Source organism: Vitis vinifera, chromosome 3 (assembly GCF_030704535.1).
Source record: "Vitis vinifera cultivar Pinot Noir 40024 chromosome 3, ASM3070453v1".
NCBI classification, from domain to species: domain Eukaryota; kingdom Viridiplantae; phylum Streptophyta; class Magnoliopsida; order Vitales; family Vitaceae; genus Vitis; species Vitis vinifera.
The window spans coordinates 16959255-16980902 of record NC_081807.1 but is presented as its reverse complement, the minus strand read 5'-3'; the positions used below and the strand labels follow the sequence as shown (position 1 = coordinate 16980902).

At 36.5% G+C, this 21648-nt stretch overlaps 1 protein-coding gene across 1 annotated transcript; it reads left to right on the top strand.

Annotated features, from left to right (window-relative positions):
- The first annotated feature begins 236 nt into the window (after positions 1 to 236).
- Positions 237 to 20078, top strand: LOC100264147 (uncharacterized). Its single transcript, XM_002269055.4, has 4 exons — positions 237 to 490; positions 18803 to 18974; positions 19566 to 19682; positions 19791 to 20078. The coding sequence occupies exons 1-4, from the start codon at positions 381 to 383 to the stop codon at positions 19887 to 19889; spliced, it is 498 nt and encodes a 165-aa protein (XP_002269091.1). The 5' UTR covers positions 237 to 380; the 3' UTR covers positions 19890 to 20078.
- The last annotated feature ends 1570 nt before the right edge of the window (positions 20079 to 21648 follow it).

The following is a 21648-nucleotide window of genomic DNA, read 5'->3' as shown; positions in this document are numbered from 1 at the left end:
ATTATTTTTATTTTTTATTTTATCAAACAATCAATATATTATTTTGTATTATCTGATTAAAAAGATGAAATAATCCTTCAATTTATAAATTTAATTATTTTCATATTTTTACTTAAAAAATAACTTTTTATTTATTTATTTATATATAAAGGCTCTTCTTCATTCTAATTATTCACATGTAATTTTTAAAAGAAAATATTTTTACAAGAACAAAATTTGGGTATTTTTGTCAAAAATAACTAGAAAGAGAAAAAAAAAAAAAAGAAAGAAAAAGGATGGAGTTCGGATTATCCCAAATTTGAGTTTTCAACGATCCTTTTAATCAAATATCCCCGTTATTTTCCTGGGTCTATCATTTCCCTGGACGGAGAGACAGAGAGATGGCGGAGTCGAGGGTGAAAGAAGAGGCTTTGCAGATAATAGGGCTGTGCCAAGTGTTGCCTCGATTGGTCGTCTTCGATCTCGACTATACTCTCTGGCCTTTCTACTGGTATTTCTCTGTCTTCCATCCTTCGTCTCTCTCTGTTTGGTTCCCCCAAAAGTATTGGACCCTAAACTAATGATATGATTCAAACTTTTCTTTGCTTTGATTATTTTTTGTTTAAATGCATTTTCTTAGTAACCAATTCGGGGATTTCTGTTAATTGCTTGCTGTATATTCGTTCCGAACAACTAAATATTTGTCTTATTTTTGGTGTAATTAATTGGAAATCTGTTAATTTTGCTTTAACTGTTCCCACTTCTTGTGGAAGTTCTATAAGATAGACATTTGGCAAGGTTGTCATTGATTTCGTTTACTGTTCAATTCAATACTAATTTGCTTAAGTTCTGAAAATAATGGAAATTTTTTGGTATTTTGTTGAAATGATGAAAATGTCAAAAAGTTGGGGTTTTGGATGTAGGAAGGAATGGGGAAAGGAGAGGAAGATTTTGAATATGTGTTCTACTGTTATATATGATTGATTTTCAAGCTTGCACAAGTGTGGTCATTACCTGTGTAAAAGTATGCACTTTTTCCCAGCCCATGTTTGCAGCTAGATTTGAGATTTCTTTATATCATAATGATGCCTAAACCCATATTAACCTTAAAATTACTTTTAAGGAAAATCTTATGAACACTCAAAAGAACTTTCTGGAAGAATTTTACTGTCCATATTTCAACCTGATTTGTTTCATAACATAAAGAGGTAAAATTTTCATAAAATTAAATTGAAGATTTCATATGTGATACCTTTGTCAAAATCTTTTTTCTATGCCAGTGATTTTACATAAATTTGTCAAAGACCTCAACCTTCCTGTATCCAGGTTGTGAAGCTTTTTGAGTGATTCATATCTGTTTTATCAAAAAAAAAAAAAAAAAAATCTGTTTTATCATTGCCTGTGAGATACATGCATGAAACTTCTTAAAGGGAAAAAAGATTATCCTTACCACTAAATGGAATTGTAATGATTTATTCATTATGGTCAAACAATCATTTTAATGAGTTGAACTTCAAAATTCTGGTCATGTGTTTGGGTTAAATTCCTTTGAGACTCTAATGGATTGTGAATCAATTATTTTATTATGTACTTTGAACTAATGTATTGTTTGTATGTCATCTGAAGCATGGATATGTTTTTATGTATCAAAATGAATCAAGTAACTGCTACAAAATGTTGCAGTTGCTAAATCTTCTATATTCTTATTGAAACTGTAACTGTGGTTGCCATGTGAATTCATGGGGAATGAATAGCCTCCTTAAGATGTGTTTCTAGGCAGACAAGTGACAGGTCAAGCAAAATAAAAGTGTATTTGATGGTATAGATTGTTGAAAGAGAGAGCTTATTTTCATTCATTATTATGAATAATGTAGATAGTTGTTGATTATACATTAGTTCTTGTAATTCAGAAAAAGTAAATAAAATATTCCCTTAACAGAAAGGAAAATAAAATATTCTCCTAGTTTTGAAAGAAAATATGATCATAAAGCTTAAAGAGAACAAGAGAATCACAAAACAAAATAAACATGTCATTCTACCATAAATAATAGAGACAAAATAGGAAAATACTTTCTGGTTTTATCACTTCCCTCAAACTGGAGCATAAATATTCTTAATGCCAATCTGATAAGAAAAAAAAAAAAAAAAATCTCAATATCAAGCCTAGAGCAAAGGTCCAGTAACATGCCCTTGGGCATGTGAAAAAGTCTACCATATGATCTTCTGACCTGATGTAGGGACTGATAAGTTCTCCTTTCATGACCATCTCTTTGATAAAATGATATTTAACTAAAACGTGTTTTCATTTTCTCATGATATACAAGATTACTAGCAAAAAGTTGCAGCTTGGTTGCCACTGTACATTATCAAAGGGCTTAATATAAACTTTTAATTGGTTCAACAGATTCTTTATCCATATAAGTTTACAAGCTATATCAGCCATTGCACAGTTTCTACTTTTGCACTAGATTTGGTGAACAGCATTCTACTTCTTGCTCCTCTAAGTAACTAAATTACCACATACAAAAAGTCTGATAAGCATTAGTGGATTTCCTCTCAAATTTGGAACTGTCCAATCAGCATCTAAAAACTAAGTACTCCAAGCTTTGACCTTTTTTAATAATGCACCTACACTAATTGTTTGTTTGAGATATTTGAGGAGTCTGCAAGCAGTTTCCCAATGTAATTGTCTTGGGCTTTGTTTGCATATACCGACTAGTTCCAGTAACAACAGATGTGATATCTGGCTTTGTTGCTGCTAAATAAAGCAAGTTTCTCACTAGACTTCTCAATCTTCTTTTGGTTTCAAACTTAGGATTCTTTTCATCTTCCAATTGTAAGTTAGAATCCATAAAAGTATCTGATGGTTTATAATCTAACATACCAGTGTCTGTCAAGAGGTCATGAACATACTTTCTTTAGGATACAACATTTCTTCTCTTGCATCTAGTAGCTTCAATGCCTAGAAAATACCCAAGTTGTCCCAAGTTTTTTGTTTGGAAGTGTTTCTTCAATTGACTCTTCACCTCCTCAATTCCTCCCATTCTAGAGCTAACACCTGCACACAGTACTGGGTAGAACTCCCCTCTCTTGAATAAGTGTATGATCTGATGATCACAAGCCATGAATCAACCAATCTCCAACTCTAGCTGCTGAACAAGGCCCTCAAATTATTACAAAGCTACCCGTTGTCTGATGCATTCACTATTTACCATGCAAAACCTCATCCGCAACCCCCTGGTCCCTGCTCCCAACCAGGGAAGCTGTGAGTTTCTGGAAGACCTGCTAAGGGCATCTTTGAGGGGCATTGCTTGAGGCCATCCTTAACATTAACCCTTTGATCTGGCTCCCATGTTATTAAACACAATCATAGTTGCAGAAAGAAGTTATGATACATGATAGAATACATTTTCTTATGATTACATATTGTATCTCAAGTTATCCTATCATGTACATATCATATGTACAAGGCATGAGACATTTTTTTTCTTTGATCAGAAAGGCATGATACATTGACACTCAGAATTATTTTTTTTTTTGGTAACAAATTTTAAGAAAAATCAAATTTGAACATTTTTTTCTTCTTAATAATACCATATTCTTTAATGTACTTTAAAGTTGAAATAGAACTTTAGAAAACCCTCTTTTTTTTTTACCCAAACTATGAAAAGAAATACCGTTCTTATGGAATTTAGAAGTTAACATCATCTATAATTCTTTTTCTTTTTACATTTTTATTGTTGACTAAAATGAGTCCCATAGAGGAAAGGAAGAGAAATGACCTTATGTGAAACATTTTACGTGTGTTGTTAGAGGCATAGATGAAAGATTGAAACTCGCGTGCAGTTATTATTCAATAAATATTGGGGATATGTCCTTCAAATGAAGGACATGTTATATGGAGGATTAGAATAATGATTTTGAGGATGATAGCAAATGAAAAAAAAATAAAGGTTGTGCTTAGCATGTTTCACTTTAATGTTCCTTTTTAGGTTGTTGGGACCTAGGAGGATGAACTTGAAAAGTAACAACTTTACACATAATACATTAACATATGTATGAATGTTGTCTAAGCAAGTAAAAAATTATACTTATATGTGCCTATAATTTTACTTTTGGTGTATTGGTCAAGGACTTGGTGAAAATGGAACTATGGTATTGTAATATTGATTGGATGAGTTTGACTTGTGGGAAATTTATACTTTTGATTATAGTTGAAGTTTTTGGATTCTATGAAGTTTGTTTATGGGTTTTATGATAGATTACAGACATTAATTATGCCTATATTGCCTCTTATCATCTTATTAATTGGTTATATATTGCTTTATAGTTTGTTTTGATAGTAAATTTGTTGCATTTACTTTATACTTATTCTTTTCTATCTTTTTCCAATGTAGTAAATTGTAAACTTATGATACATGATAATTATATTACACTAGAGTTTGAAAAGGCTATCGAGCCTTAAGGCCAGGCTATGCCAATTACCCTTAAGGCTATAGTCTCTATATAGGTTAATCGAGGCTTAAGTTGCACTTTGTTGAGGTTGACAACCTTGAGGTTATTGTCCGACGGTTATTGAGGCTTAAGCTTCAAATATTTAAAGAGTTTTAATGTAGTTAGAGACTTTATGGGCTTTTTGTATATCTTTTATAAGGGGTTTAAGCCTCGATATTCAATAATTTTAATGAGTTGTGCTTTGGTGGGGTTTTAGTAAAAGCTTATAAGTTTTTGATGAAAAATAATCTCCCGTATATCTTTTCATTTTGATTCACAACACATATACAAAGAATGACCGATGAGATCCCTTAAATTAGGCTACCTAATAAAACAATCCCTAAAATCAAGCAATTTGATTGCAATATATGGAATTTACCTAAGGTTCCTATATGGAATTTACCCAGATTCTTGGTACAAGAATCATGGGTCAGCTTTTACAAGAAAGTAAAAATATGGTAGGAGAAAATCATATATATATATGGAGAAAAAAATAATTGCTGATTTCTTGGCCTATTCTTCTAACACTCCCCTTCAAGCTGGTGCGAAAATATTTTGCATTCTTAGCTTGTCTAAGATTGTATAAAAAGTTGAACTTGGTAAGCCCTTTGTTAGTATATCTGCCAATTGTTTAGAAGAGGGGATATATGGAGTGCAAATTAGCTCACCATCAAGTTTTTCTTTGATGAAATGTCAATCTATCACCACATGCTTGGTTCGATCATGATGAATGGGGTTCTGGGCTATATTTATAGCAATTTGATTATCATAATATAACCTCATGGGTCCTTTCAAAGTGATGCCAAGGTTGGTAAGAACGATCTTTATCTAGAGTAGTTCACAAATCCATTGAGCCATGACCCTAAACTCAACTTTTGTGCTAGGTATAGCCACCACTAGTTGTTTTTTACTTCTCTAAGTAACTAGATTTCCTCCCAAGAAGGTATAATGTCTAGAAGTTGACCTTCTATCGTCAATTGATCCAACTTAATCAACATCACTCTAAGCTTCCAATTCCATATTTCCTGTCTTCTCAAATAAGATTCCCTTGCCTGGTGTAGACTTTAGGTAACGTAGGATTCTATATTGCCTCCATGTGAGATTCATTTGGTGAATGCATGAATTGCTTACCACACTTACAACATATGCAATGTTTGGTCAAGTGTGAGATACATAATTTAATTTCCCCACCAATCTTTAATAGAGGCCGTAGTCTACCATATCATACTCTATTTTTCCTCCTAATTTATGATTTTGCTCAATTGGAGTCTCTGTTGGTTTGCATCCTAGCATCCTTGTCTCCCTTAGCAAATCGAGGATATATTTCTATTGGGACATAAATATTCCCCCTTTTGAACGTGCCACTTCAATTCTGAGAAAATATTTTAAACTCCCTAGATCCTTGATCTCAAATTCATTAGACAAATAAGTTTTTAGTCTTTGAATTTCCCCCTCATCATTTCCAGTAACAATAATGTCATCCATATAAACTATCAAGGCAATCAACTTACCAGAGGAGTTATGTTTGATAAACAATGTGTGATCTCCTTCGCTTGGATGGTAATTCATTCTTATAATTGATTTTGTAAATCTCCCAAGCCATGCTTTTGGAGATTGTTTAAGTCCATAAAGAGACTTCTTAAGCTTGTAGACTTTGTTCTTCCAAGCCTTGTCACTAAACCTCGGTGGAGTGTCCATGTATACCTCTTCTTCTAAGTCACCATGTAAGAAAACATTCTTCACATCAAATTGCTACAAGGACCAATCAAGATTAGTAGCTAAAGACAATAGAATATGAATAATGTTCATTTTTCCATTGGTGCAAAGATCTCTTGGTGGTCAATGCCATAAGTTTGGGTGAATCCCTTAGCTACCAATCTAGCCTTATACCTTTTTTTATTGTCTCATCAGCCTTGTATTTAATTGTAAAAATCCACTTACAACCTAGTATTTTGTTCCCTTTAGGAAGCTCAAACCATATCCCAAGTCTCATTTTTTTCCAAGGCTTGCATCTCCTCATTAATTGTTTTTCTCCAATTCTCATCTCTAAGTGCCTCTTGGATTGTGTTTGGAATTTCAACAGAAGACATTTGGGTAATAAAGGCTCGGTATGAAGATGATAAACGATGTAATGAAGTAAAATTTGAAATAGGATTCTGAGTGCATTTTCTAGTGTCTTTCCTCAATGCAATGAGCCAATACAAATCATTATAGACACTAGAATGAATATTTTCATTACCTGATTCAAGGTTGGATGATGGGATATGAGAGGATGTTGTAGATTTTCCCTTCCTTGAATACACTTTTAGTTTGGAGGTGTTTGCTGGTAGCATGGGTTCCCTTTCTTTGAGCTGAATCTCAAGTTCATTGGCTGGAATTTCATTGGGCAAATTTTCTACAATTAGCTCTTCATTAGGAGTTTGCTGGAATTTCTTATGTTCACTAGCTATTTCATTAGATGAATCCAAGGCTGGAACATTTGGAACAATAGGGAGTGTTGGTGCAGAATCTGAAAATTCTGTGGTTGAAACATTTTGGACAATAGGGAGTATTGATGCAAAATCTGAAAATTACGAGGCTGAAACATCTTGGACAGTAGGGGAGCTTGATGTGTTTGAGGTACAGACATTTGGCACATTAACCGGTTGTGGAAAGACACCCTCACCATTCTCATAATTCCTAGGAAAAATTCCTGACAGCTTATCTTCCATTCCTCCAATCTCCCCTTAAAGATAAGTGTGTGTGAAATATGGTTGACTCTCAAAGAAGGTAACATCCATGGTCATATATGACCTTTTTGTGGTGTGAATGGTAGCACTTATATCCCTTTTGATCGGAAGAATATCCAAGGAAGACAAACCTAAGAGCTCTTGGGTCAAGTTTGTCTCTAGATTGTTTGGGAATGTGAATGAAAGATACACGCCCAAATATTTTTGGAGGAAGTGTTCCAATACCCTTAAAGTTAGGAAAAGACTTTTAAAGTACATCAATAGGGGATTTAAAGTCTAAGACTCGAGAAGGCATTCGATTTATTAAAAATGTAGCAGTCAAAATGGCTTCCCCCCAATATGTTTTTGGAACACTCATTTGAAAAAGTAAAGATCTAGCAACTTCCAAGAGATGTCTGTTTTTTTTTCTTTGCTACCTCATTTTGCTGTGGGGTATCTACACATGAAGATTGATACACAATACCTTCATTTTGAAGATAGGTAACAAAATTATGGTTGAAGTATTCCTTCCCATTATCTGACCTTAAGGCATGGATTTTGGTGCCAAATTGGGTACAAACAAATTTGTGGAATATCAGGAAAATGGAATTAACTTCTGATTTGGATTTTAGGAGATAAACCCAAGTGGTATAAGTGCAGTCATCAATGAAGGTAACAAACCATTTAGAACCTAAAATGTTTGGAATTCTAGAGGGTCCCCAAACATCAATATGTGTTAAACTAAAAAGAGATGTTTCTTTTTTATTTCTTATTGGAAAGGGCACATGATGGTGTTTTACAAGCTCACAAACCTCACAATGAAAATCATAAGATTTAGTTTTTCCAAACAATGTGAGAAACATTTTTTCCATGATGAAGATAAGTGGGTGTCCTAACCATTTGTGCCATAGCCATATTTGATCAACTTTTGAGGGATTGTTAGTGGTAATAAGAGCTTGTGAGATAGAATCACCAATCTTCCTATGTGTATTGAGGTAGTAGAGTGCACCTTTCCTCTCAGCATGCCAAATCATCCTCCTTGTTATCTGGTCTTGAAAAACACAATGGGAAGGAGTAAATGTTACAAAGCAATTCAAATCTTTAGTGATTTTACTGACAGACAAGAGGTTACAAGACAAGTTTGGAATATGTAACACATTTTGCAAGGTCAAAGAAGGAGTGATGGAGACTATGCCTTGACCAATTATGGAAGAAAAAGTGCCATTAGCAACCTTCACTTTTGGCCTACCTGAAAGTATTCTATAATTGGAAAAAAAATTGGAGTGACTGGTCATATGGTCAGTAGCACCAGAATCAATGATCCAAATGCTCAATAAACAATCCTTGGAGGCACTTAAAGCTTCGATATTGCCTGTTTGGACAAAAGAGCATGAGACAGTTTTTGCAGTGGGAATTTCAACATGTGTGTCAAGCTGGTTGAGAAGTGTTTTCAGCTTTTCATAATGCTCCTAGCTAAGTAAAATAGGTTCTTGTTCAGTGGGAGAGATATTTTCATGAGAGACATCAATGGTGGCAGCTTGATGCGCCTGTCTAGATCTTGTGACAGGTTTTCCTCCTCTATTGCTTCCCCCTTTACTTCCTAACTGAGGCTTGCCATGGAGTTTCCAGCAAGATTCATGTGTATGTCTTGGTTTGTGACAATAATTACACCAAAGTGAATAGTTGTCATTCAGTTTTCTTCCTTCTACTTTGGATCCCATCGACTTGAAATTTCCAGCAGTAGTTAGTGCTGAATTTTCTGGAGTATAGCCTCCTAGCATCACAACTTGATGATGTTCTTCTCCAATCACATAGGCATAAACCTCCTGGCTGGATGGAAGATGTTCTTTCCTAATATTTGTACTCTTACTTGGTCTAATTCAGGATTAAAACCAGGCAAGAATTCAAGTACTCTCTCTTGCTCCATTATCTTCTTCAATCTAGTAGCGTCTTTAGCAACTACCATTTCTATGTGTTGCTAATGATCTAATTCCAGCCATAGGCTTCACAATTTATTGTAATATTCAGTGACACCAACTTCCTTGCTTTGTAGCATGAATTCAACACTTCAACTCATATACTTGTGTTGTTATTCAAATTATAGAATAAGTTTGATTGATGGCATCCCAATCTCTTTGGCGGTGGAGAGAAACAAGTATGTTTGGCTAATCTCCGGTTGTATGGAGTATGGTAGCCAATACATGACCATGGAATTTTCCTCATCCCATAATTCATATTGTGGATCATTGGAGTTGGGTTCTGATTTGGCACCCATGATATAGCCCATCTTCCCTTTATTTTTAATGAAAAGTTTGGCTGATTGGAAACAGTGTAGGAAATTCTGGCCATTGAGTTTTTGAGTGGTGATTTGGAGTGTAGAGCTGTCATTATGATGGGTAGATATAGGTGGTCAGGTTTGGAATGTAGAGGGATTGAAGGGTAGGGTTGTTTTAAGAGGATGGTGTCTTTTCACTAGTTTCAAACATTTTAGGGAAAAGGCAATAAGGTTTCTAGTGTTGTGTTCTTTTTTTTTTTTTTTAAATGGAGTAAACAAGAGATGACCTTGAGGGAATTATAATGGGAACTAAGGAACCAACAATAAAGGCTAGTTAAAAAGAGGGAATAAGCTACAACAATGAAGGTTGTATGTGACTAAGCAATGAAGGCTCTATGGATTTTGGCAGAGTCAAACTTCTGGCTCTGATACCATGGTGAAAAATAATCTCCCATAGATCTTTTCATTCTGATTTACAATACAAATATACAAAGAATGACTAATGAGATCCCTTAAATTAGGCTGCTTATAAAAAAAATAAAAATATATCTAATATCAAATAATATCTGGGATGAAGTTGTGCAGATTGTGGCAGTAGAGGGGCTTATGGGCACATAAAGACTGAGAAAATCATGCTGGAGTGGACTGGGTCATTTGTAGTTGGGAGTTTTACATTGCATGTTTATTTATTTCTATTAGTTATGCTTTCTGTTTTTACGTGGGTTTGTGTTTTAGTTGCTTTCTCTTTTATTTCGGCATTATGTACATGGCCCTGCTTATTTAAGCAGCCAAGAATTTATCAATGAAAAGAGTAAAATTATCTAAAGTGTGGTACATTCTCACCCGAAGAGAATATCATTTCCTTAAAATCAAGCAATCTGATTGCAAGGGTCCTATATGGAATTTACCCAGATTCTTGGTACAAGAATCATGGGTCAGCTTTTACAAGAAAGGAAAAATATGGTAGGAGAAATCAGATATATATGGAGAAAAAAATAATTGCTGATTTTTTGGCCTATTCTTCTAACAGTTTTGTCTTGGGTCCAACATTAGGGTTAAACCTTTTATAAATTAAGGGCTTACTTGGCTACCAATTAACCCTTTAAATGGAGAGGGAAAAAAGAGATTGGGAAGATGAACTAAAGGACTTGTTGGCCATTGTAGTGGATGAGCTCATGTATAATCATTATTTTATTATTGACTAAATAAAAGAAAAAGACCAGTGAGATTGATGGATGGACAAGGAGAATAGGTGGATATTAACTCTAATTGGAAGGATGATAGAGCAATGGAATATCCTTATGATTCCTTGGAGGATCCTACTAGTGATAGTGATGGTACTATTGAAGATTATTTGATGAAATCATAAAAGAGAGTTAGATTTTGGAAGAAAGAAAGAGGAACTATATTAGAAACCCTTGACAATGATAAACAATTAATTTGATTATTATTAATTATATGATTTTCTTATTATGTAACTTTCATGTTGTTTTATTAGTTTGCGTATGTAGAGGGTAGACAAAGTTCAAATGCAATCCTCATAGCAAATGAAGTCATTGACTCAAGGCCGAAAAACACTAAGAGTGGGTATTGTGTAAGTTGGATATTGAGAAGGCATATGATTATTTTTGTTGAATATAATGTATGTATAGTATACTATCTTTCCTTGTTAATATAGGTCACATGTATGGTAGTTAGGACTCCTAGCCTTGTATATATATATCTCTCAATTGTAAGCAGAGATTAGATGAATGAAAATAAGGTTTTTCTCCTTTCTCTCTCTCTCTCTCTGAACATGGTATCAGAGCCAAAGGAGAAAACCTAATTTTTTTTTCGGTTTAGCCGTGTACTCAATTCCGGCGAACCGTCCAGTGACCGTGTTTCACTCCGGTCCCCTCATTCCCTTCCCGAACCACCCCGGACAACCTCATCGCCGTCGGATCTCTACCACGCCGGCAACCCTTTCCGGCGAATTTTTCCGGCGACCTCTTTTCCGGGCACCGACCACATATTTCGAACCGCCGGAGGCTGATCTACACGCCAGTGGAAACCCCACCGGCAACCGGAGTCTCACGCGCCCCCACGCTCCGATCTTCCCCGTCGGACTGTCACCCACGCGCCGGCGCGTGACGGCGCGTGGCTCACTTTCCGGCCACGTCCGACACCTCTCCAGGCTCGTCTGGCGCCGTCTTGGCCTTCTAGCCCTCCGGCAGTCCTCCACGAGCCCTGCATCTCCACTTTTTTTCCTGTTTTTGGCTTTCTTGCCATTCCGACCACATCTGACAGGGCTTCCTCTCCATCTCCGAGGCTTGGGTGCTGCTTCTCTTCCTCTCCAGGGCTCTCTTCGATCCAAATACGTGAATATGACCACCAAAAATCAGATCTTTACCTCTGTTCTCTCTGGCTCTCCTCTGATTACCTCAGAGAAATTGGTTGGCAGTGAGAATTATCTCTCCTGGTCTGCCTCTGTTGAACTTTGGTTTATGGGTCAAGGATATGAAGATCACTTGGTTACCCAGGAGGCAGATATCCCTGAGGTTGACCGCGTACAGTGGAGGAAGATAGATGCCCAGTTATGTAGTGTATTATGGCAATCGGTTGATCCCCGGATTCTTCTTCATCTTCAGGCCTATAAAACTTGTTTTAAATTTTGGACTCAGGCCAAAGGATTATACACGAATGATATCCAGCGTCTCTATAAGGTGGCTTCTGCTATTGTCCATCTCAGCCAACAGGACTTGGATCTATCTACTTATATTGGTCAGATTGCCTCTCTTAAGGAGCAGTTCTTGACTGTGATGCCTCTTACTCCTGATGTTGGGGCTCAACAAACGCAGCTTGACAAGTTCTTCATGGTCCTTACTCTTATTGGCCTCCGTCCGGATCTTGAGCCTATTTGTGATCAGATTCTTGGTAGTTCATCAGTTCCGTCCTTGGATGACGTGTTTGCTCGCCTCCTCCGTCTCTCGTCCACTCAGACTTTGCCATCTGATAGTGCTTCAGATTCTTTTGTGTTAGTTTCTCAAACTACCTCTCGAGGAGGACGCAGTGGTACCTGAGGTCGAGGCCAACGTCCTCATTGCACCTATTGCAATAAACTTGGCCACACTCGCGATCGTTGCTATCAGTTACATGGAAGACCTCCTCGCACTGCCCATATGGCCCAGTCCTCTGATTCTCCGCTGCCTCAGCTTCCGAGCTCCTCCGCATCTCAGACATCTCAGGCTTCTATTGCCTCTGTTGCCCAGCCTGGTAATGCCTCTGCTTGCCTTACCCACACATCTTCTCTTGGACCCTGGATTCTAGATTCTGGAGCATCTGATCACCTATCTGGTAATAAGGATCTTTTCTCCTCTATCACTACTACCTCTGATTTACCTACTGTTACCTTAGCTAATGGTTCTCAAACTGTGGCTAAAGGTATTGGTTTGGCCCTTCCTCTGCCTTCTCTACCTCTCACTTCTGTCCTTTATACTCCTGAATGTCCTTTTAATCTTATTTCCATCAGCAAAATCACTCGTACTCTTAATTGCTCTATTACCTTTTCTGATAAATTTGTGACCTTGCAGGACCGGAGTACGGGGAAGACGATTGGCATAGGACGTGAGTCTCAAGGCCTCTATCACCTCACCTCAGATTCATCTCCTGCAGTTTGCATTTCCACTGATGCTCCTCTCCTCATTCACAATCGTCTGGGCCACCCTAGTCTCTCCAAGTTCCAGAAGATGGTTCCTCGTTTTTCCACTTTGTCGTCGCTTCCGTGTGAGTCATGTCAGCTTGGGAAACATACTCGTGTCTCGTTCCCAAAGCGTTTGAATAATCGGGCAAAGTCTCCTTTTGAGCTTGTCCACACTGATGTTTGGGGTCCTTGTCGGACTGCGTCTACTTTAGGATTTCAGTATTTTGTCACTTTCATTGATGACTATTCTCGATGTACTTGGTTATTTTTAATGAAAAATCGAGCTGAGTTATTCTCTATTTTCCAGAAATTTTATACTGAAATCCAAACCCAGTTCAATATTTCTATTCGTGTGTTACGCAGTGACAATGCCAGGGAATATTTTTCAGCCCAATTTACTTCGTTTATGTCTCATCATGGGATTCTTCATCAGTCTTCTTGTGCTCATACTCCTCAACAAAATGGGGTAGCTGAACGCAAGAATCGACATCTTGTTGAGACAGCTCGTACTCTCCTCCTCCATAGTCACGTTCCTTTTCGTTTTTGGGGGGACGCTGTTCTTACCGCTTGTTATTTGATTAATCGTATGCCCTCCTCTGTCTTACACGATCAGATTCCTCACTCCCTTCTTTTCCCTGACCAACCACTTTATTTCCTTCCTCCTCGTGTCTTTGGTTGTACTTGCTTTGTTCATATTCTCACTCCTGGACAGGACAAGCTTTCCGCCAAAGCCATGAAGTGCCTCTTCTTGGGATATTCCAGACTTCAGAAGGGTTATCGTTGTTATTCCCTTGAGACTCATCGGTACTTTATCTCCGCTGATGTCACCTTCTTTGAGGACTCACCATTCTTTTCCACCACTTCTGAGTCTCTTCCCGTTTCTGAAGTCTTGCCCATTCCCATTGTCTCCCCACCTGAAGCTATGCCCCCTCGACCACTTCAGGTTTATCATCGTCGCCTGCGTATCGTTGCTCCTCTCCCTTTTCCTGAGGCACCTGCTGACTCACTTCCTATCCCTTCGGCTTCACCTGCCCCGACTCTGCCTTCTCCTAATGACTTACCCATTGCTGTTCGGAAAGGTACTCGCTCTACTCGTAACCCTCATCCTATTTACAATTTTTTGAGTTATCATCGATTATCTTCACCCTATTCTGCTTTTGTTTCTGCTATATCCTCTGTTTCTCTTCCCAAGAGCACCCATGAAGCTCTTTCCCATCCAGGCTGGCGACAGGCAATGGTGGATGAAATGGCTGCTCTGCACTCTAATGGCACTTGGGATCTTGTTGTTTTACCCCCTGGTAAATCTACAGTTGGTTGTCGTTGGGTCTATGCAGTTAAGGTTGGTCCTGATGGTCAGGTTGATCGCCTTAAGGCCCGCTTAGTTGCTAAAGGCTATACTCAAGTTTATGGTTCTGATTATGGTGACACATTCTCCCCTGTTGCCAAGATTGCTTCTGTCCGCTTGCTTCTCTCCATGGCTGCTATGTGCTCTTGGCCTCTTTATCAGCTGGATATTAAAAATGCCTTCCTTCATGGTGATCTTGCCGAGGAAGTTTATATGGAGCAACCTCCTGGTTTTGTTGCTCAGGGGGAGTCTGGTTTAGTGTGCAGGTTACGCCGTTCTCTATATGGCTTGAAACAATCTCCTCGAGCATGGTTTAGCCGTTTTAGTTCTGTTGTTCAAGAGTTTGGCATGCTTCGCAGTACAGCAGACCATTCAGTTTTTTATCATCATAACTCCTTGGGGCAGTGTATTTATCTGGTTGTTTATGTGGACGACATCGTCATTACAGGCAGTGATCAGGATGGTATACAGAAACTAAAGCAACATCTTTTTACCCACTTTCAGACCAAAGACTTGGGGAAACTCAAGTATTTCTTGGGAATTGAGATAGCTCAATCCAGTTCTGGTGTGGTCCTTTCTCAAAGGAAGTATGCTTTAGACATCCTGGAAGAAACCGGTATGTTAGACTGTAAACCGGTAGACACACCTATGGATCCGAATGTCAAACTTGTACCAGGACAGGGGGAGCCTTTAGGAGACCCTGGGAGATATCGACGGCTCGTAGGTAAATTGAACTATCTCACCATTACTCGTCCAGACATTTCTTTTCCTGTGAGTGTTGTTAGTCAATTCCTACAGTCACCATGTGATAGCCATTGGGATGCCGTAATCCGTATTCTTCGATATATCAAAAGTACACCAGGCCAAGGTGTATTGTACGAGAACAGAGGTCATACTCAAGTTGTTGGTTACACAGATGCAGATTGGGCTGGCTCACCCACAGATAGACGTTCTACTTCAGGGTACTGTGTTTTTATTGGAGGTAATCTAATATCTTGGAAGAGTAAGAAACAAGATGTAGTGGCCAGATCTAGCGCTGAAGCCGAGTATCGAGCTATGGCTTTGGCAACATGTGAACTCATATGGTTGAGACATCTTCTTCAGGAGTTGCGATTTGGAAAGGATGAACAGATGAAACTCATCTGTGATAATCAGGCCGCATTACATATTGCATCCAATCCAGTCTTTCATGAAAGGACCAAGCATATTGAAGTGGACTGTCATTTCATTAGAGAGAAGATCGCATCAGGATGTATTGCTACAAGTTTTGTCAATTCAAATGATCAACTAGCAGACATCTTCACTAAATCTCTCAGAGGTCCTAGGATTAAATATATTTGTAACAAGCTTGGTGCATATGACGTATATGCTCCAGCTTGAGGGGGAGTGTTGAATATAATGTATGTATAGTATACTATCTTTCCTTGTTAATATAGGTCACATGTATGGTAGTTAGGACTCCTAGCCTTGTATATATATATCTCTCAATTGTAAGTAGAGATTAGATGAATGAAAATAAGGTTTTTCTCCTTTCTCTCTCTCTCTCTCTGAACAATTTTAATTGGGGCTTCTTACTAGCACTTTTGGAAAAAAATGTGATTTGGTTCTAAGTGGAGAGATGGATTAAGTGGTATATCTCTATAACGTGCTTCTCCATATTGGTTAATGGGACACCAACAAGATTTTTCTAGAGTTTTAGAGGCTTTAGGGCAAAGACCCTCTATCCCCTTATCGTTTCATTATGGCCATGGATGCATGCTCTTGTATTCTAAATAGGGAATAGGAATGGGGCCTTCCTTTCTTGTGCTATTTTTAGTTAGTGGAAAAGGAGTGGGTATGGACATGTCCCACGTATTATTTGCTAATAATACTTTTATTCTATGTGATACCAATAAGGAACATAGGGAGTACTTGAGTTGAGCATTCATATGGTTTAAGGCAATCTTAGGGTTAAAAATCAATTTGGAGAAAAGTGAGTTGATATGAGTGGGGTTGCTAATATAGAGGACCTAGCTAAGGTATTAGGTCGTGGATTGTGTGCCCGCCTCACCAATTATTTGGGTATTCATCCAGGAGCTCCTTTCATGTCTATGAGATTGAGATGTTAGTGGAGGAAAGATTTTAGAAATGGCTCATCGTGTGGAAGAGACAATACCTATAAAAAGGAGGAAGACTTACTTTGATTAAAACACTCTAGCTTACCGATTTACTACTTTTCATTATTTGTCATACTGAGAAAAGCTGGGAAAAGATCCAAAGAGATTTTCTTTTAGGGGAAGGAGCTTTTGAAAGAGAGTTGTATTTAGTGAATTGGTCAATAATTTGCATGGATAAGAGGAATGGGCACTTGAGTATTAAAAGGTGTTCATTCTTAATAAGGCTCTTCTTGGTAAATGGTATTGAAGATTCATAATTCAAAACAAATCCCTTTGGAAGTGGGTGATTATAGGAAAGTATGGGGAGGAAGAGTGGGGATGGTGCTCTAGAAGAGTGAGGGAAGTGCGTGGGTGTCAGTGTGGAACACAATCAAGAGCTGGTGAGAGGTGTTTAACAGTAGAATTAGATTGAGGATGGGAAACGATTAGTGAGTGAAATTTTGTAAGGATAAGTGGTGTAATGACAAACTACTATAATAGGTCTTTCCTATGTATTTCTCAATAGCTCCACTAAAGATGCATAGGTGGCCAAGGTGTGGGAGTCAGGAGGGGTTGAGGTTGTTGAAACCCTAGGTTCACAAGATGGATTCATGATTGGGACTTAGACGATTAAAGGATAAATAATTTGGTTGAATTTGATATATGGAAAACTCATAGTTCAATACCTTTGTTCATCTTTATCTAATGGAAGAATGGAGGCGTTCCCCTCTTGCATTGTTTGGAATCAGTTGGTTCCAGTGAAGGTCGGCTTTGTCACTTGGGAAACTATATGGGGAAGAATATTTCATTGGATCACTTTAGAAGGAGTGGGAGCATGCTGAACAAATGCCACCTGTGAAAGGAGAAGAATAAATGGTTAATCATGTACTCCATTACTACAATGGGGTCATGCTATGAGAACGAATTTATAATGTCTTTTGAGTATGATGGACAGTGTTTTCGATAGTCAAAGATGTCCTTATGAGTTGGCATAGATCTTTTGTTGGTAAGAAGAGGAGGAAAGCTTGGAGAGCAACTCCTTTGAGCTTATTTTTGATCATATGGAATGGGAGAAATAAGAGAGAGCATTTAAAATACCGAAAAATTGGATCGAGCAATCAAACAATTCTTCATATATAATTTTTTGAAGTGGGTTAGAGTATACATAGGAAACTGTTCATTGTCCATGATAGACTTTATTAATTGGCTTAGCTCTAAGTAAGACGCGAATGTTGTTTTTTTGTGTACTCCTCTGCCATGTTATGGCCTTCTGGCATCTTTGTTTACATATTATATGCAATTGTGCACCCTTTTGTTAGGCTCCATTAATATAGTTGATCTTTGCCTACAAAAAAAATGTTGTTTTATCATTATTTTTCAGATTTTTTGAGATATTTTTTTCTTTTTTATTATTTATATATTTTTGTCTAAGTTAAGGCTTATGTCTTGTTCTTGATTGAGGCCTCATTGGGCTAAACCCCTCAAACCACATTTAGGCTTTTAGAACATTGCATTAGAAGATGTTGAAAAATAGGGAAAATGGCATATGATACAAGTTATGTGTGGACAATTGTGGGTATAAGTATCCTCTTTAAAGCAATCAATCTGGGCCCAAGGTCACTGGAACCTCTCTTTGAGTAAAGGTGTTCTAATCGTGAGGATAGATACTCAACACTGGGAATCCCTTTTTGCATTCAGGACCTGTCATGTCCCATTGTTTCTGATGGTTTCTGTCATGTCATCAATAAATATTATGGTTTTTTTTGAATTTGAAAACTGAAGATTTCATAACTTGGGTTCATTATTGACTGTGTGCACTTCTCTTTATTTGAATAGCAATAAATCCATTATGCTGACAACTGATACTATATGCCCATCCATAGTGACCTCTCTGGCTTGCCTATCTAATCGTAAATGCAATGTGTTATGATGTCGGTAACAACTAAGAATAGTTTGCAATGTCAGTCTTCAATAACTCAATGACTGCGGCCAAAAATCATTTGCTTTTCTATTTTTAAGTTCTATTTTTATTAAGTTATCTATTGCAACTCTACTGAGAAAGCTTTGATATTCCAGTATGGTACAGGTTAATTCATTTCTCCTAAAAATACCCATGGAAAATATGTTTCTTCTAAATGCTTGGATAACTCTGTATTAGTGTTTAATGTACATATGCTTATTTTCCAGTGAATGTCGTTCCAAACGCGAAATGCCTTCTTTGTATCCCCATGCTGAAGGCATACTATATGCCCTCAAAGAGAAGGGAATTGATATGGCTATTGCTTCTAGATCACCAACTCCGGATATAGCAAAAACATTTCTTGACAAATTGGGCATCAAGTCAATGTTTGTAGCCCAGGTGAGTTAGTGAGGATCATTTTTAGTTTGATTGTTTCTTCTTCCTCCTCTTTTTTATTTCCTTTATGTATTTTATTTTTTGGAAGGTCAAGGTTGCCAAAAGAATCATTGTTTTGATGAATTCTTTATAGCTAAAGCATCATAGACTTGTAATTGAATTCTATCTTATATTGCCAAAAAGATGTAGAAGGGGAGAGGTTCAACCAAATATTAAACAAGGAGATCCAGAAATAATGAATCCTCTGTTTTAGCTAACATCACTAGGCATGAGCAGCCGCTCACAGCATTCTAAAACGTAACAGATGTTGAATCAAATTTTATTTCTTTTTATCAATTATTGTCACTGATTTGGTACCTTTTTGACATTAATGCAAGTTGTAGCACACTGAAGCTTTCTAAATGACAGTTGATGGCGGAACTCTTTGCGTTTTTTTTTTTTTCTTTTCCCCTTCTTTTCATGCTTCTCTTGGGGACTTGAACAGTTCCAAACTGCTGTAGAGCATTATAAAAACTGACTAGTAAGGACTGATAAGTAATTGCCCTCGTAAAGTCTTTACACATCTTTTTAATATACCTTCTTTGGATTGCCCAGGAGATATTTTCCAGTTGGTCACACAAGACAGAGCATTTCCAGAGAATTCATAGGAGGACTGGGGTGCCCTTTAACTCCATGCTCTTTTTCGATGATGAGGATAGGAATATTGAATCGGTAAAAATGGCATCCAGCATTTCCTCTTCTTTGTTTGCTGATATTTGGATGACTTGGATAGTGTGTAGTTACATTGGGGTATACTGAAATTGCTACTGGCATTGGCAGGTTTCCAAAACGGGAGTAACAAGCATTTTGGTAGGCAATGGGTTAAATATTGGAGCATTTAGGCAAGGGCTCACGAAATTCTCCCAGAACTCAGCTTAATCTGGAAACACCAAACGGAACTGAATGCTATTTTGGAAAAGATTGTTGTTCCCAGATGGAATTCTTATATGTGGTTGCTTATGGCATATACCTATTATATGGTCTTAAAATTCCAATTACACTCTAAAATCATATGAAGCTTATCATGCTAAAGTCATAATAACAACACTCAACACCATTGGTATTCTATCTTTCCTTTGTTTCTCTGCACTTTGACCAATTATTGTGATTCAAAAACAAGATAGCAGATGCCCCCCTTCTTTTTCCATTCACCTCATTCATCCAATTAAATTTAAAACACATTAATTTGTTGTAAATGAAGTGGTGAATGACTATCATTAAAGTTCATTTATGAATATTCATTTACTCGTCTTCAAGATGAGTATTAAACACATTTTATTAATATTGTTTTAGTTTAGACTTTATAACTAAAGTATTATTTATACATATGCATATATGGATGCATTTATATAAGTGGAAGTATGGAGTATGGAGAGTTGGTCAATTTTTTCATACCCAAGGTACCTTTAAAGATCTTTTGTTTATTCGAAAGTATCTTTATAACTTAATCTTTTTTGTGCTTATTATTTATTATGTCAATTAAGTGTTTATTTATTTTAAAAATTAAATATATCATTAAAATTTTTTGTTATTCATAAATCACTTGGAAAGAGGAAACAACACAATGAAAATTAAAGTCACTCATCTCCTAAAGTTGCATATAACCATATAATCTAGATGGACTATCATCCTACTAGTTATCTTCTTTAGGGTGGTTAAATTTCTAAGGTCATTATTTGTAACACCATCCTTCAATTCATTTACTTTCTCATTCTTACTTCAATTTATTATGTAAATTAAAATTTTTTAGGGTGGTTAAATAATATGAAAATTATTTATTTATATATATGGACTGTCCTCTTATCACCTCCCCCTCTTTCTGATAAGTAAATTGATATCTCCTTCAATTTAAGTACGTTATTTTTCACACATTTATTATTCTCATTTTTAACCTCGAATAACATTAATTTAAACTAAGCAATACTATTCAAACCATTATATTTTAGTAGATAAGTTTTTTTTACATTACTATTATAAAAGATATGAAAATTTTATCTAAATTATTACTGCCATTGTACTACCTTACTCTCCTTGCAATTCATTTTTAAAAAGTTTTTTTTTCCTTATACATACTTTTTTTTTATTTTGTTGTTCACACAAACACATTTTTTTTTGTTTTTTTTTTTAAATTTTATTGTTACACTTTTTTTTTTTAATTGCACGCATATTTTTTCTTTTTATGTTTTCTCTACATATACATTTTTTTTTCATTTACATTTTTTTTCCAACACTTTTTTCTTGTCCATGCACATTTTTTTTTTCCACAAACACACATTCTCATATTCAAATGCGCATGGGAAAAAGGTTATGGATAAATTATTCAATTAAACTTTCTATTCTCCATGGAGAGTTTTATTTTTACACTTCATCCATATTTCTAAACCCTACATATTAATATAACAAAAAGAAAAAAAAATAATTAACTTAATATGTACACTGCATACATATTTTTTTTTAAGTACACAGTACTTTTTTTTCTTCTTTCTCATCTTTAACATTAATTTATCTCTTTCTTTCTCACATATTTTTAAATTTATGAAAAATCATTACCAATTTTAGTAACATGTCTCATTGCTATAGGTTTTATAAAGGAAATTTATTATATTGATTGGCTAGTTAATCTAACCATGGTTTCTAA

Excerpts from the sequence above, each read along its gene's own strand:
- LOC100264147 (XM_002269055.4), top strand. The coding sequence starts at position 381 with ATGGCGGAGTCGAGGGTGAAAGAAGAGGCTTTGCAGATAATAGGGCTG. Across the intron at positions 491-18,802 it reads ACTCTCTGGCCTTTCTACTG|TGAATGTCGTTCCAAACGCG; the intron begins GTATTTCTCTGT and ends CTTATTTTCCAG. Across the intron at positions 18,975-19,565 it reads AGTCAATGTTTGTAGCCCAG|GAGATATTTTCCAGTTGGTC; the intron begins GTGAGTTAGTGA and ends TGGATTGCCCAG.